General features: G+C 39.5%; 1 protein-coding gene across 1 annotated transcript in view; it reads right to left on the bottom strand.

The window, feature by feature from the left end:
* Positions 1–4,210: 4,210 nt before the first annotated feature.
* Positions 4,211–16,622, bottom strand: part of HAAO (3-hydroxyanthranilate 3,4-dioxygenase) — a 37,168-nt gene continuing 24,756 nt past the window's right edge. The window contains exons 7-10 of the mRNA XM_075146935.1: positions 10,615–10,760; positions 9,395–9,463; positions 8,141–8,223; positions 4,211–5,585 (exon numbers count right to left, since the gene is read on the bottom strand). Of these exons, the coding sequence (XP_075003036.1) occupies positions 5,507–5,585; positions 8,141–8,223; positions 9,395–9,463; positions 10,615–10,760 (377 nt within the window). The 3' untranslated portion in view covers positions 4,211–5,506. The remainder of the gene's footprint in view (positions 5,586–8,140; positions 8,224–9,394; positions 9,464–10,614; positions 10,761–16,622) is intronic.

Genomic DNA, 16,622 nt, shown 5'->3' with positions numbered 1-16,622 from the left:
AGGTTTAGATTGAACATTAGGAAAAATTTCTTTACTGAAAGAGTGGTCAGGCCTTGGAACAGGCTGCCCAGGGAAGTGGTTGAGTCACCATCCCTGGAGGTATTTAAAAGACGTGTAGATGAGGCCCTTAGGGACATGGTGTAGTGGGCATGGTGTGTTGGGTTGATGGTTGGACTCGATGATCTTAGAGGTCTTTTCCAACCTGTATGATTCTATGATTCTATGTTTTTAGAACCCAAATAATTTTGCCCTAACTTCAGTGTAATTTATCTCCCAAATCAGGGACATAATTTTTTATTTAGCTCTGTAATGGCCATGTACATGCACCTATTTAGCAACTCTAAAAATACAAAGCAGTATTCAAATCTTCCAGCATGTGGTTCTGACGTAACTTACAATGAATTACTGGGCCAAAGATCTTGGAGTTGTCTTTAACCTAGAGCAACAGCAATTTACAAAGAATTGTTATACGGTTTGCAGCCCCCAACCAGAGATCTGTCTGCAGAAGGGAATCTGATGTGTGCGTTGGGATTGATTTGCCTAATGACTTTGCCATCTCAGGGCTTGTTTCTGGAAAGGTGCTGAATAGAAACTGTCTGACTTCATGTGTGTGTGTATATATTACCCTAGCTTTCAAGCTTCAGTCAAAATTCTAGTAACATAAAAGGGAGAGTTTTTATGCACTTCCACACTTTCTGGACAACCACTGAAAATATTGCTGTCTGGATCCAGCATAAGATCTTTCTGTACCTAAGACCTGTAAGTCAGTTATTTACTCTGAGCTGCAGGGCAGATGTTAACTTTTTCTTCATTATTACTTTAAAATCAACAGTTTTACTTTGGGTCCAACCAGCTATTATTCTGCATACTTTGGTGTTGAAGAGTAGCTCTACAAGTACTTGTGTATTCAATCAGAAACAGACCAGGAGGTGATGACCTTCATTAGCCTAAAGTGTTCACTCAAGTGCACTCTGGATTATTAATTGAAAATAAAATAAATAAAAAGAAACCCCAAAGCCCTGAAATGTCTGCATTATGAACACAAACTGGTTTTGTAGGAATTTGTTAAATAGCTTAAGTAATTTTTCTTCCTTTACTTATATGCAATGATGGTGGGAGGGTTACTTTCTGTGCATCTGTTCTATAAAATAAATGTGGCTGGAGAGCTGAAATCAGAGTACAATGCATGTTTTTTGACAACAGAATGAAAGCATTTATTATCTTCATGAAACAAGATAAGATTTGTTTACAGGTGTGAATAAATGCTGTGTGGGTTTGAGGAAATTTACTACAACACACCTGATTTTACCAGTTTACTGATCCACCTAGACTAGTTTTCTGCTTCTGGGTAGGGTTTGTTACTTCAAAGGAACAAGCAAGATCTAAAAATAAAGCAAGCATGGAGGAAAAGAGTTCCTCTCTTGACTTTTACAAGCTGTCAATTTATGCATTGCAAGATGAAATGTAGTTAGCATTAGATCATTATCTTGCCTTAACTGTTCTGTGCTATTTAAAAAAAAAAAAAAATTGGAGAATCTTGAGCTCTGCTGTTGATCTGTGATATGTTTACTACATGATCTGTGAGGGTCATTGTTTTCCTCTTGTAGTTTTCTCAGACCCATAAACATATGTGATTTGCATAAAGTTGCTTTTTATAGGTCTTATTTCAATATTATAGAAACAGCTGGTAAAGACTTAAGCTTTGTTAACTGTACCAGGATTATTTCTTTTTTTAAGTATTATGATTACTTTGAGCAATAATAATTGTTTTGAACTGTTGCTGATGTATAATGTGACCTTGCTAATCAACATATTCTTGTTATTGTACCATGTTTCAACACATAATAAGGAGGAATATAGTGAGACACTATCAATTTATTTCCATAATTCATTTAAGTCAGCATAGTTCAAAATAAGAACATAAGTACCCTATCAGGTCAGACCTGTCTAGCCCAGTGGCAATAGAAGAGACTAATTACTTTAAATATTTTTGATCTATATTGCTAATTTACGTGAACTGAAAGACTGACTGTAAGATGCAAGATACTTTCTCAATTTGAAGTACTATAATAATGCTTATATCATTCATTGTACCATTTAAATGCTATAATAATAGAAATCAAAATAAATCAATAGCTAAAAAGGAATGATTTATCTTTCTCTTCACAAAACCTACCAGTTTTCTCACTGGGATTAAACATTTTAAAGGCACTGAACAACCACAGCCTCTCTTGATACTTTACTCAACAACTGGCAGGATTGGGCTGCATCACCTTTTCCCATTTGAAGTGAAGGGGAAAGCTCCTGCTGACTTCCAGGATAGGTGAGATTCAGGCTTGGAATAACTCTCTGTGGATCCTTGTAGGTAGACTCAAACTCCTTTGTGTGTGTTTCTAAGCTTTCAAGTCAACTCCAGCTTGTGATTCCAGAAAATCACGAATGTGTTTAAGGTAATAATTCATTTATGAAGCATGGTGCAGGCATGGCTTCTGGTCTGTGCAGGAATGGCTTTATTGTAATACTGCTTAGAATATATTTTTATAAAGGCTTTGCTTTTGAGTCTCGGAGAAACAGTGAGCAACATATAGATCGTCTATGCAAGACTGTAATAATGAAGGTAGCACAAGCCTGCCAAAATGTAGTAAGTTTATTACGTATCAGGTGACACAATATCTGTACGATTCAGATGGAAAACAGGTGCCCAAATCAGGGTGCAGGTGCACCTTGTATAGAAAGAGCTGTAAAAAAAAGTCATGTATATGCATAGAACATGGTTTTATGCTGGTGTGTTGTTGTGGACATGCATGTCAACAGGAGTGCATTAGGGCACTTTGCAGACAATGTGCCTAACTAAGTCTTTGCCACTGAGCCTGAAATCCTTCTTTATGAGGCAAGATTAGCATTGGAGTCCCCTGTGATCCCAACAACTCTGGTGCCAAAGTATCTACTGAGCTGACCACACGTACACAGAAACAGCGCCTAACAGCTAAAAGGACTCCATCTTGCATCTGGCCAACTTCCTCATAGGCAGAGGAGCATGGGTGCATCTAATTACAAACGTACCATTGTTGGGACAGTTTACAATATGTATAATACAGAGGAAGAATAAAGCACCCAAAAAAGACTTGCTGACTGATCAGGAGCCCCCTGGAACTATTTGAAGACTTGGAAAAAGAGAAGTTGCAGGTTTCTAAATCACAGTGGTTAAGCACCTTGGAAGGAGTAAATGACAAGTTGTCTCTGTGCTCTCATTTGTGCTTTGGCTACCAAATAATTATTGAATTGGGGCAGGGGGGAGGAGGAACAGAACAACGGAAACAATTCTCAAAAGAGACACTAGAACATGAAATTATCTTCTCCCAGTACTTGGTCTCTAGGCCTTTTTATAAATCTTCTCATACTGGTTTGATCCTGATTCTTAGGCATACTTATGAGACTGGACACCTCTTACCAAATTTTTAGATGACAGCAGCTCCTCAGAAGAAGTTAACTGATGATCTGACTGAGCTCTGGCTTAATGCTCCTGGTCTGGTTCTTGCTCTGATTTGAGGCACCTAGCACAGGACTGGTAGAATTCAGGTGTTCAAGCACAAGTTATCATAATAGGACTTCATCACAAATATAGTTTGAGTGGAGCCTTTATTTTAAATCCTTAAGTCTCTAAAGCTGGGAAGTATCTGATCCAGAGGTGCCTTAATTTTTATTCTGAAATTTCCATGGCTCACAGTGCCTCTGGATGGATGAAGAGCTGTTGATTATTCTGGACATTGTTCTATGTGTTGCTATGCTTTATACACTTACCATTCAGTGTGAAATATAGAAACATTTCTGTGATATGAAGTAAATCCATAAGTAGAAATGCAGTGGTTACCCCCAAACTGGTGGACTGAACATATAACACTTTGGTACCCTAAATCCCTCGACCATAGATGTTCACTCAGGGAGCAGGCAATTCTGCAGACACAGACACGCCAACACCGGTGATAATCAGATAAATGACTCCCTTGTTCAAAGGGAGTGTTATAGCTCCTTTTCATGTGTGATGCCTTAAGGACTGGGCTCAATCTCTCAAATTATGTCCCCTGTTATTAGGAGGATGTAGGAAAGTTCTGCTGTATGCTTTACTAGAAAAACTAGTGAACTTAAATGTAAGTTATAGATTAAAGCCAAGCCATCTGAGTCTTTCTCATCAGAAGAATGAACACTTGAATAAAGCATGTATGACATCTCAGTTTAATGAGCTTTGTAGGTGATAGATACATTAAAGAAATATTTTCTGAATTTAATTAGAATTACAGAAAAAATCAAGAAATGGTAACTTTTTGCTTTCTCAAACATGTAATTGATAATACCTGCAAACATTTAAGCAACCTGTTTTCTGATGTTAGTAACGTGAAGGACAGTATGTGTTTAAAGAAAGAGGGGAAAAAAAAAAAAACCAAACAAAAAAGCAACCACCCAAACAAAAACCCAAAACAACCAAAACAAAAACCCCTCTCTGGAGAATTCATGGAATAAAAGCAGGAAAAGATAATTTGACATTTGTTATTTCTCCAAGAAACCTCATTGTTCAAAAAGAAGCAGCATTTAGTAGAAACTGATTATAATTTTTCTGCTCCCTTGTCCCTCAACACACTTCTTAGGCTGCTCTGACTTGAGATTTCTGCTGCACAGGAACACCCATGACCTGGATGCTCCTGTGTTAGTCATATTGCTGTGCTATGTTCTTGATAGCATAATGCAGTGTCCAGCATGGTACGTGTGGCACGTTACTGATAACTGTGATTGATAATGCATTGTTGGATTTGGTAAACTGATAATAAGTTACCTGAAGCAAGTACATGGTGATTTAAGTAATGCTTGATGTTGTTGCAGGTACTGCTTCCCCCTTTACTAATGCACCTTCCTCTCTTTCACAAAGCACTGAGATCCTCGAGCAGTGCAGCAGATAGTTTGTTTTGCTTTTTAAAGTGCATTTTAGCCAAAGATCTCGGAAGATCTGTGAGCTACTGCCAATTAAAGGTCCCCTACTGTGGGCTGGGTAACTAATGTTATACCCAATTTATTACAAATGACAAAACTGAGACAAAGAAATGAAGACTGTTACCTAAGCAGGCATAACAGGATCTGTCCTATCTCCTTTTCTACAATCTTGTGGCAGACACTTGCATTTGAAAAGCCTTTAACTTATTCTAGATAGTATCATATATATTATTATATAAGTAATCTTGCTACTTGGATTTTCTTTCAGATAAGAACTGTTTTCATTTTCTTTCAGATAAGAACTATTGTTCTGTTTGTTTTTTTAAAAAATTACTGATTGTAGATTTTGCTGAAACTTTAACTACATGGGGAAAAAAGTTTTAATTGGGCACAGCACTTGACTCCACTTAATTCAGTGTAATCATTGTGTTAGACTATTCAAATTTCCAGGCATTCCAACTAAAAGATCATTAAGATAAGTAGGTTAAGACTTAGTTATCATCAAAGTCAACGGGCACAGGAGCTAGGTATAAGGCTGCTTGCGTTTTGGATCCTGAGCAATGCAGAGCGCAACACATTCTTCTGCTCTCTTCCAGTAGTACCTGGGGAAAATAGAAAGAGAGATGATCCATTGTGTATGGGGGGGAACCACACACTCAAACCACAACTAAAACATTGATGCTACTGAAAAGTAGGAGAAAACAAACAAGTTCTGTTCTGATTACACTTGTTTTCTTTCCATATTGGTATATCTTGTGATATTTCAGGAATTACTCTTCACCATCACTAATATAAGCCAAACATCATGACATGGTGGGGAAGAATGTATATCTACTTATGGATGAACCAAGGGGAAGGCGTCTATTCTGATCTTGGTGATGTGAGGATTGGGACAGAATCACCTCAGTACACATATTATTTTAACAAAATAAGTATCTACAAATTCAATAGTATTTCTTTTGTGGTCATCACTTTTGTATTACCTGTTTCTGTGCCAGTTGCAGAGATCATAGGATCATAGAATGGTTTGGGTTGGAAGGGACCTTAAAGATCATCTCCTTCCAACCCCCTGCCATGGGCAGGGACATCTTCCATTAGACCAGGTTGCTCAAAGCCCCATCCAACCTGGCCTTGAACACTTCCAGGGATGGGACATCTACCACCTCTCTGGGCAACCTGTTCCAGTGCCTCACCACCCTCATAGTGAAGAATTTCTTCCTTCTAGCTAATCTAAATCTACCCTCTTTCAGTTCAAAGCCATTACCCCTTGTCCTATCACTACATGCCCTTGTAAAACAGTCCCTCTCCAGCTTTCTTGTAGGCCCCCTTCAGGTACTGGGAGGCTGCTATAAGATCTCTTTGGAACCTTCTCCAGGCTGAACAACCCCAACTCTCTCAGCCTGTCTTCATAGGAGAGGTGCTCCAGCCCTCTGATTGTCTTGGTGACCCTCCTCTGGTCTTGCTCCAACAGGCCCATGTCCTTCTTATGTTGGGGGCCCCAGAGCTGAAGGCGGTACTCCAGGTGGGGTCTCATGAGAGCGGAGTAGAGGGGGACAATCACCTCCCTCGACCTGCTGGCCACGCTTCTTTTGATGCAGCCCAGGCTATGGTTGGCTTTCTGGGCTGCAGGCGCACATTGCCAGGTCATGTTGAGCTTCTCATCAACCAACACCCCCAAGTCCTTCTCCTCAGGGCTGCTGTCAATCCATTCTCCACCCAGCCTGTATTTGTGCTTGGGATTGCCCCGACCCAGGTGCAGGACCTTGCACTTGGCCTTGTTGAACTTCACGATGTTTGCACAGGCCTACCTCTCAAGCCTGTCAAGGTCCCTCTGGATGGTATCCCTTCCCTCCAGCATGTCAACCGCACCACTCAGCTTGATGTCATCAGCAAACTTGCTGAGGGTGCACTCAATCCCACTGTCCATGTCACTGACAAAGGTGTTAAACAGTGCTGGTCCCAATACTGATGCCTGAGGAATGCCACTCATTGTCCACTTGGACATCGAGCCGTTGACCGCAACTCTTTGAGTGCGACCACCAGCCAATTCCTTATTCACCAAGTGGTCCATCTGTCAAATTCATGTCTCTCCAATTTAGAGACAAGGGTGTCGTGCAGGACAGTGTCAAATGCTTTGCACAAATCCAGGTAGATGACGTCAGTTGCTCTTCCCTTATCCACCAAATGGATGGCCAGAGATCAATCAGTGTGCAACAGTGACACATACAATAAAAGGTGCCTGCTGTACAGATCTGATAAACGTCTTAATCCAATATGAACTGTGCTGGCAGATCTCTGCATGTGCATCATGCTCATTGATTGGACTGCAGGACTGGGAATTAATTTAAGACAAGCGGTTTCACAGGGTGGAAGAAATGGTGAAGGGAGGAGGTAGCTATGTGTTGGAATCACAGGTGCAGAGAACAGTTCTGTGCACAGCTGGACGGTTTCAGCTCTTTCAGCAAACGTTTTCAGTGCTGTAAAAAAGGTGCAAATGTCAGCACTACTATATATTAGATTTCTCCTGTAGGAAAGAAGGCCATTTTTATCATCTGCCTATAATCTTCTGCACTGCATTACCAGTGAGTGTACATCATCCTTCATCTTCTGCATGGTGGGCACTTTATCAGCTTATGGCACTCTTCACAAGAGTTGGCAAGTTCTTTCCCTTTCCATTCTCTCTGGAAACTATTTTCACTGTTCTTTTCCCTTTACATATATCACGTGTGTCAGGATTATAAAACAGCCATATGCATCCTACTCCAGGAAGAGAGCTGTGTTCTTACTCTGAACCCCAAATATTGCTGCATTGATGTTGATTAAGCCTGGTCTGAAGCTTAGAGGATCTGCTGTGATCAGTGATTGTGTATTTGTGCTGTCTACCTTTATGCATGGTCTTTTGCATGCTGCTTTTTCTTGGTAGTGCTTATATCTTTTTTATTTTTCCCACCTTTAATTGTAAGAGGTGAATTGGCTTTGTTTCCTCCTGAAGACACTTCTGCCCTGAGGAATAATGGAGGCTATTGCAAATCCTGCATTCACAGATGCTGTGTTTCTGCACCAGCTGATGCCCAGCCTGGTGTGGACCAAATACACAGAGTTTATGTTGTTGGAAGCTGGGCAATCATGCATTGAACCACTGTTCATCTTTACTCACGTAGACTGGGCACGGACAAGCAGGCTGTCACCAGCAGACAGAGTCAGGGTTTTACCATCCATGGTAACAGTAGATGTGCCCTCCTGAAGGCAAAGAACAGATAATCAGCTTTTAATTTTCCTTGTCCTGTCACTAGCAGAGAGAAAATGCTGCAGGTAAGTATAGAAATCTTTCCCACTGAAAGAGCACTTTAAACCTGCTCTGTTTCATGAGGCCCAGCGAAATATTTAGCTGATCCTCCCTGTCTGATATTATTAGCATCAATAAAAACATGCCTCATGGTTCATTGTTCCCCATCATAAAGCAGCAACCCACTGCCTGACTCTTGGGGGTTCACTGCTACCAATCTAACCTAGCAGCCTGCAAGTTGGTACAGCTCTGGAAATTACCGACATAACCTCCTGGAGTACTTCAAACTCCTCTTCTACTCTTCTGATTCCTAAGTCTTGAAAAGTAGTTCACAAGTCAGCAGGGAGCTGACAGAAATCGCTAATAGGAGTCCATCCACACTGGAATGGACTCATCATTATCTTGTCAAGCAGAGGAGTCAGGTTCTTGCCAGCAAGCAAGGGCTTGATTGCATAGGCTGTTGTAAGCTGCAGTGTAAACAAATGTCTTTCAAGATTATTATGTCTTTAATTAGTATTTGATAGCCTCTGCGAATTTCAACAGAACAGGAACCGATAGAAATATCTGCCTCCCAAGCTAGGTGAGTTGTGTAAATGAAAACTAGCTTTTCTCTGTTTTTTCCCCTTGGACTACAAGTGTTTCCTAGAAGCTAGTTGAATGAAGGACAGCTGGGTCACCTACCACTGTGCTTTAGTATAAACAAGTTCTCAGTTAGATTTTTATTAGCTTAGTCTACTTGATTTCAGTTTGACTTCAGTATGAGGACAAATGCTTCAAGACAGAAGTAATAGGTGATGCTTTTTTATCACTCAGAGGCTTTCTGAAGTATTTACAGGCTATACTCTAGGTAGGGTATATTAAAATCCCCACCAAGACCTGATGAAGGATGCCAATATCTCTGTCCTCAACATGTAAGATAAGACTATTTTTAGGGTGGCAGTACTTTACAGTTATTTTTCATCATAGTTTAAAGCTGAAGGATGGTGCCTGTTGATGATCTTTTCTACAAGAAGGAAGGTAATAATTTTAATTTCTGTTGCTGGTGCTAGAAGGCTTTACTATTGTTCTCTCTGCTCTGAACTGAAACGTGAACTCATCGGTTAACAAGTGTGAATTGTCACCTACCAGCTGCCATATCCAGATATCTGAAGTCTTTTTACTTTTCTCAGTTGTTCCTGGTCCATAAGCTATAACCTTTTAAAAAAAAAAAAAAAAAAAAAGAAACAGGGAAAAAAAGTAATAGATTCATCTCAGTGACCAATGTGTACACATTCATCTTCCTACAGCATTTAAAACATTCTGGTTTTATAGAAAAGTGTTCATAGACGATGACGTTATTTTTACAGACATTAAAATTCACATTACGTTTGGTATTCTCATATTGATTCCTACTGATAAAAAGGGAACTGATCACACCTGCCACTCCTTATGCTTCTCTGCATCCTCACTTATCTATTCCTTCTGCCTCCTCCCACTCTCAGCTTTGCATCTATATCCTTCCTGCTTCTGTTCTTGGAACAGGCACTTCCTCCTCATGAACTCCGGGCCCTGTCAAGAGCCTGTTAAGTAGAAAAGATTCTTCCATTAACATTAAAAAAGCTGCAGACCGGACCTTATTTTTCTCATTATCTGCCCTTTCTGTGTTCTTCCTGACAGTCCCACACTCTCTGTCACTTTGCTGTCAAATTTGTTGGATTCTTCAGGCCGTGACCACAGGTAACCCGGGAAAAGAATATGTTTTGTAAACTGTCGTGCATACAGCACAGCTATCAAATGGTGACAGCTTCATTTACACCCAGACTAGACTGTGTTTGACTAAACTGAGAAGTGCAATGCTTTAGTACAGCCCAGGCTCTCTGGTGCTGTCCAGTTTTCCTTGTTTCCACTTCATGTAGATTGAGGGGGAGGGAAAAAAAGTGTATTTACACACCCAGATTAGACTTGGCACCAAGAATGCTGTTCAGACATATAAGGAAGCCGAACACACGTGTGAGTAGCATTTGCATCACGCTGGTGTTTCTGATTTGGGAAATATGGGGGGGTAGGAGGTGGAGAGAGCGAGCTGTTTTAATCCCAAAGGAAATGAATGGAAATAAAGTTCAGGTTGATTCCGTGAACGGCAGCAGGAAGCCGTTCTAAGCTAGGAAGCCCCTGCCCTAAGCTAGTCAAATCGGTGGAGGAAGACAGGCACTTCCGAAGGGCAGGGCAGTTCCGCAGGGGTGCGTAACTTCTCTGCTGACTACATACTGTTCCCAGGCCTGGATTCACTCTGTCTGAACAGTAGGCACCTATTATCTGTACCTTTAAAAATATCCCTCTCTTTCAGAGAAATTAGAACTCCCTACCTCTGTTTCAAAGTTCTCTCCAAACATACTCAAGGATTTCTTCTGTTTTATTTCGCTGCGATGATCATTTAACCAGCCTTGGAAGTAAAACGGCTCCATAACAGAACTGGAATTTAGTGGGAAAGGTGTTTCTTTCAGGAGTTCATCTGTAAGCAAGGCAGAGGGCTATCAGTGACGCTTGCTCCCCTTGATCTTTGCAAACATTTTACCGTTGTTTACAGCTTGAAGGGTTCAGTTTTCAGATGTTATCTAGTCAAAAGTCAGTTGTAACAGCAAACAGTCCTATGGTCATTATCAGGACTTCTTTCTTGAGGTTGCAAGATGCATGTATTATTTGTGTATCTTTGTGGAGCTGCTTCTTTGAAGCTGTTGTCAGAACTGTTGTGCATCCACGCTTGTTAAAAATGCATTCAAACAGTGTGCAATAGACTACCTAGTTCTCGCTGGCATATTCTTCATTCTCTTTCAGACCAGTTTTTGCACTGGTACAATTTGATGTATCATTTCTGAGCCTTTGCTGAGTCACCCCTTGCATATTCCCATATGTGGAATTAGGCCCATAGAACCAGCTTACATCTTTCACTTAGTTAGTACTGGCTTTTAAATTTCTTCTCCCCTATGTGTTTTTAAATACACTGACCACAGTAGAGCAAACCGGTTATCACAACCCTAAATTTAATAAAATGCCTTTTTTATGGTGTTCCTGGAGTTGTAGCTGGATTTAATTTCCAGTAATTCTCCTTCATAACTGATTTGATTTAAAATAGCTGGAGGACCAAATGCAGTTTCAGTGAGCTGGTGAAATTCGAGATTTGTGCTGTGTGTTGCTGGTATATGAAATTAGCTTTAGTTATTTACCAGCTCACAGTGAAGTGCAGAGGCAGTGCAATCGCCTTGGTGATCCGAAGTCGCTTGTTCTGAGCGTGCCATGGGGGAACGCTCATGGAGTAATTTCAAGTAATAATGCCAACTGGAGGCAGGAAAAACTCACTGGATTGCTGTCTCCCAAATGCATTGAGGTAATCGTCTCACAGCCAAATCTTAGTCTCGGTACTAGTAATAGAGTAGGTCTCTTTAAAATATTAGTGTATTCATTATGCAATGTTCTTCTGGTTCTTTTTTAAAGCTGTATTTCACTGCTTTGCAGTGTCTTGAATGTATCATTTCAATTTTTCATGGAAGGCCATTTTGTATGCAGTCTTTGAACACTATGTCAGAAGGTCAGTGCATCCAAGGGACAGCAGTGTGCTGAATAAGCTACTGCTGTTTAACGGATCATAATAAGCACTGAGTATCTACATCCATCTCCAGACAAGCTGGATGGGATGCTAAGCCTTTGATTGTAGAAGCAGGTTTTGCCATTCAAATTTCTTCTCCATTATATTAAATTGAATGGAAGAAGTCAACATATTTCTGCAAATGATTTGTCTCAGCAATGCCTCTTTCAGGAAATACTGAAAGCAATCTGAAGAAATCTGCAGCAAAAGGAGGTATTTTTTGTTTGAAAGCTTCTTGGCTTCAAGCTTTTTTAAAAAAAAGCATCCTACTTTTACATTATTTAACTCAAATACTTAACATGCTTTTATTGAAAAGCAAACTCCCCAAAGAAATTAAGAAGCATCAGAAGGAAAAAGAAAATCTTTACATTAGAGTTACTGTAATCTGGGCCTGGAAACATTAACAAGATCTAGCCTGAACATTCTATATTTTATTGTTTGATAACACTAAAAAGTAGTGTTAAGGTCATTGGTGATTTATTTTCACACTGCAATATGTCTAATTTTTTTTTTTCCTTAATTTTCATAGGTTCATCAAACTTGCTTTGGAGGTAATTAGGAATACTTATACACTTTGTCCTTAAATTATGCATATGGTCAACCATAGCTGTATTGGAAAGTTGTTTTTTGGCTAGGGCAAGATACAAAATAAAGGTCTAAAATATTGTGATATATATTCACACAAAGCAGAGGAGAAGACAGACATTTTATCAGAAGGTACGCAGTGCAGTTAGTATTCCAATAGATTTTTAAATATTTTGTTTCATTAATGATACCTTCTCAATAATACCTTCTAAAATAATATGAAGATGATAGAGGTTTTTTCTGTTACCAGAATAAAACTGATCACTCTTGAATTTAGAAAAATTATTTTGGAATACAGGAAATGGAATACAAAGTTACCCATTGGTAGGGCTTTCTACTAAAATGCATGTCCTGGTTGAGATAGTTTAAAAACAAACAAACAAGGGAAAAAAAACAAACAAACAAAACAACCCCCAAAAAAGGGTATATAGCACCCGGTAGGGTAAGAGACACACACCCGAGAAGCCATGGGTATCCTGCTCAGCTCAAGGGGATACATCTCCACAGGTTAAGAATTCCAGCCTCAAACTAACAACTAAGTTCAGACTTCATATGCTGGAGAATGGATAGCAAAAGGCTGGGTCTCTAGGGCAGGCACTGTGATGATTTAGGCAAGCAGAACTATGAATGCTCCCCATGAGTTGCAAGGAATTTGGGGTACAAAAAAGCCAAAGTACTTGTTTGTGTTCTGACCAAGAAGCAAGACAAAACTAACAATGAAAAGTAACTATAAACTTCCAAGTTTGTAGTTCATCTTCTGTCACTTATTCCCTGTAAACATAATTTTGCTAGTTTTCCTCTTTCTAGTGATCTCTGACTCCAGCTGTCCTGATCAACAGGGACAACACGCCCAGGACAACAGTAAAGAGTGACCTATGCATACTTAGGTCGAATGTAAAGTGTAAGACATCCTACACTTACAATGGAGCCCTGTGATGTACAGGCACTTTCTGACAGTTTCATTTACTTCCAAGTAAAGGTGGACTTTTTTTTTTAATTTAGACTTTAACTTCTTCAGGACAAGAGCTGTCTTTTGACACTTGTCTTGTCAGCTGGCCCTGGTCTGTGATGGGGTTTTAGCTTATTACTGATTTTGATGTTAATGACGCTTGCCCGGTGATAGCATAACGGCCTTTGAAAACCAAGTCTGCACGAAATGAACCTTTAGATAATTTGATTACCTATTACTGCAGAATAAATAAGAGAGCATTGTGATGATGAAGTACATGACATATGTCTGACATTATTAATAGCCTACCTGACTGAGCCCTCATTTAACCCTGATACTTATCCCTTGCATGATGCTGAAAGCTGCAGGTGCCCTAGCGCTTGTGAACTTGAGCTAACGAGCTACAACGAGGAGGATCCAATATTTTGCGATCCCACACATATCAGAGTTGAAGCCTGGTACTTCTAAAGGAACTGAGTGTTTCTTATCAGGCTAATGGCTTATATTTATATATTGTTGCATATATTTCTGCTTAGCCTGTACATTAGCTTTCAACAATACCTCAGGAAGTGTGAGTTGTGTGTTTCCAGAGTTCTTGTGTTCTAGTAATACTGTGAGACAAGGAGACAACATGTTTAATGATGGTAAAGATAAAAATACACCAGCAAAATGCAGGAAGACTGTGATTCTAAGCTAGTCAGCTAGAAGTCTTGTGTATGTATCTCCAAGTAATATATCACTAAGAGGAACATCAAATCTAATATTTTATTACATGTTCAGGAGATCCATTTAAATAGTTCAAAAGTAAAGTCCATTTTTGTAGATCATTGCTATTAAATATTCATATCACAGCAAAGTGTTCTTTATGGGTTTTATAGCTCTTTTCAGCTTTAAATTAGAATGTGATGATACCATGCTAAGCTGAAAATACATCATGTTTACCGAATGAGTTTGTAAATATTTAAAAAAGGAAATTACAGGTTTTAGAGGAAGTTGATTTCAGTTAAACAAGAGACACTGTGCTGAGACTGAGAATATGAAGCTGTGCAAAAATGGAGGGAACAGATTGCAAGAAAACAGCCAGTGAACGCACAGGTAGTTACAGCCTCAACAGAGACTATCTAAGGAGGAGTTTGAACTTGCTGAGGGTACTGTACTTCTGATAGCCGTAAAGAGGACAGGTAAAAGAGGACTGCCACTGGCCTACCAGGTATATGTGGGTGTATTTGCTTACCCCAAACTCACATGTTACATGGAAGCTCCCCCTTCCCTACCCCAGAGACGTGCCTAAGCTTTCTTATCAAGACATCAGACCATCTCATTCTCCTGGAGTGTTTCTTGGCCCCTATTATCCCCAAGCTCTTCCCATAGCTCTCTTGCAAACCTTGTTTCTTTGAGATTTGTTGCAAAGGAAAAGAGCAATAAAGCACATGAAATACAATATATTGAAATAGTGTGAACTATCAAACTGATTACGTGTTGGCTTTATGAAAAACTGTATTTTTCAGTAACATGCCATCCTTCACTTCGAGGCAGCACATTCTAGATGGTACAATCTTTAAATCACCTTGTATGTTCTTACTAATTATGAGAGCCCCTCCATCCTAAGGCACTGTGCTGCCTCAGAAACAGTCAGTGCCTGCATGCTGTGACCCCATCTCCATGCAAGGATGTGAGAAAGTCCCTTTACAGAGGTGTCACCCTCTGTAAACGCAGAAGACATCCTTATCCAAAGTGGAGTTAGATCCTCTTTGTTTTGTTATCCTTTAACTGAGCATAAAACGGTCCAGACTAGGGATAAGGAGCTCACAGGTTATTTTAGAATTATGTATTCATTTATTTCTCTCCATTTTCTGATCATCCCTTCCATCTCTTAAAGAATACTGTATCATGATGAATTGTTCTGATGTGACAGTTTTGCAGCATTTCATGTTTAATTGCCAATGCCAGCAATAATACATACCCTGGGGTGTTTTTCCCATATGTGCCTATCTAATTCCTATGAAGTCTGCTTTATTCTCAATGTTAACAGAGATGTCAATGAGACTAGTAGGAGTTTAATACCTCTGCAAATAAAACCTGTGGACTGAGGGTCGTAATTTCAGGCATCTGGGTTTGAAAAAACAAGTAGTTAGCTCATTCCATATAAAAACCCAAAGTGAAAGCACTGGCAGTGACTGATTACCTTGGGTTAGTTGGTTCATTTCACTGTTGTTGAGTATAGATGCAGAAACAGTTAGCTGAAAATACAACACTCACTTGGTGTCATCATATATTTCCCTGTGTAACTGTATTTGGTTTTGTAGCATGCCCTGAGAACTGGCATGACTGCTAATTTATGACTTGTCCCTGTAATTATTTCTAGGCACATTTTTCTTTGTGTCATTAAATCTATGCGGGAAACTAAACAACAATTTTTTTTTTCCTAATTGAAACAAAGAAGTTTGAAGGCTTTGAAAAATATTTTTGTAATAAAGAAATATAGCCTCTTCAAAAGGAGATATCACCAGCTAGAAAGAAGGAAATAAATTAGAACAACAAAATTGCAAGACTTAGGCCATAATTCTGTTTAAAGGCTCTTCATGATATAGCTAGGTCATTGTAATTAAGAATGATAAACTGTATTGAGAAATACTGACCACTGTTCCAATCCTAAAATCAGGAATCTTAATTTTTGTTTCTGAATCACCTTTTTACATGACTGTGGGCATTTCATTAATCGTCTTTGTGCGTAACTTCTGCTTCCGTAGAAGAAGAATAGTATATTTTATTATAACAAGTGTTGAGACCTCACTACATTTGTGAGACAAGGATTTGTACAGCATGTGTGAGCTATTACTACTAAATAACCTTAGAAACACCAGTGAAAATGTCTGACTGACTCCATTAGTGAGTTTTCAGTTGTTGCTGTTTGAGAGCATTTAAGAGCGTAAGGAAGAAAGAAGCTACCTTATTAGAGAAGACATACCTGCTGTGAAACTGCGCTGAGCTTTAGAGCTCTTAAAAATATTAGATTTTTTTTGCACTAAAGTCTGAACAGAAAGGAAAACAACTTTATAGGGCATTTCTTCCAATTTCCCTGGTAGTTTTATTATATACATTATGTACTAAAGGTCAGTAGCGGCTTGGTTCCCATGGTGAAGCATTAGGAGAGCTCCTGGAGATTACAGTTTATGTTCTCTCTCTCTTTGAGGAAG

This window comes from Calonectris borealis, chromosome 3 (genome assembly GCF_964195595.1).
Source record: "Calonectris borealis chromosome 3, bCalBor7.hap1.2, whole genome shotgun sequence".
NCBI classification, from domain to species: Eukaryota; Metazoa; Chordata; class Aves; order Procellariiformes; family Procellariidae; genus Calonectris; species Calonectris borealis.
Note: the sequence above shows the minus strand (reverse complement) of the source record. Positions and strands in the feature narration are given on the sequence as shown.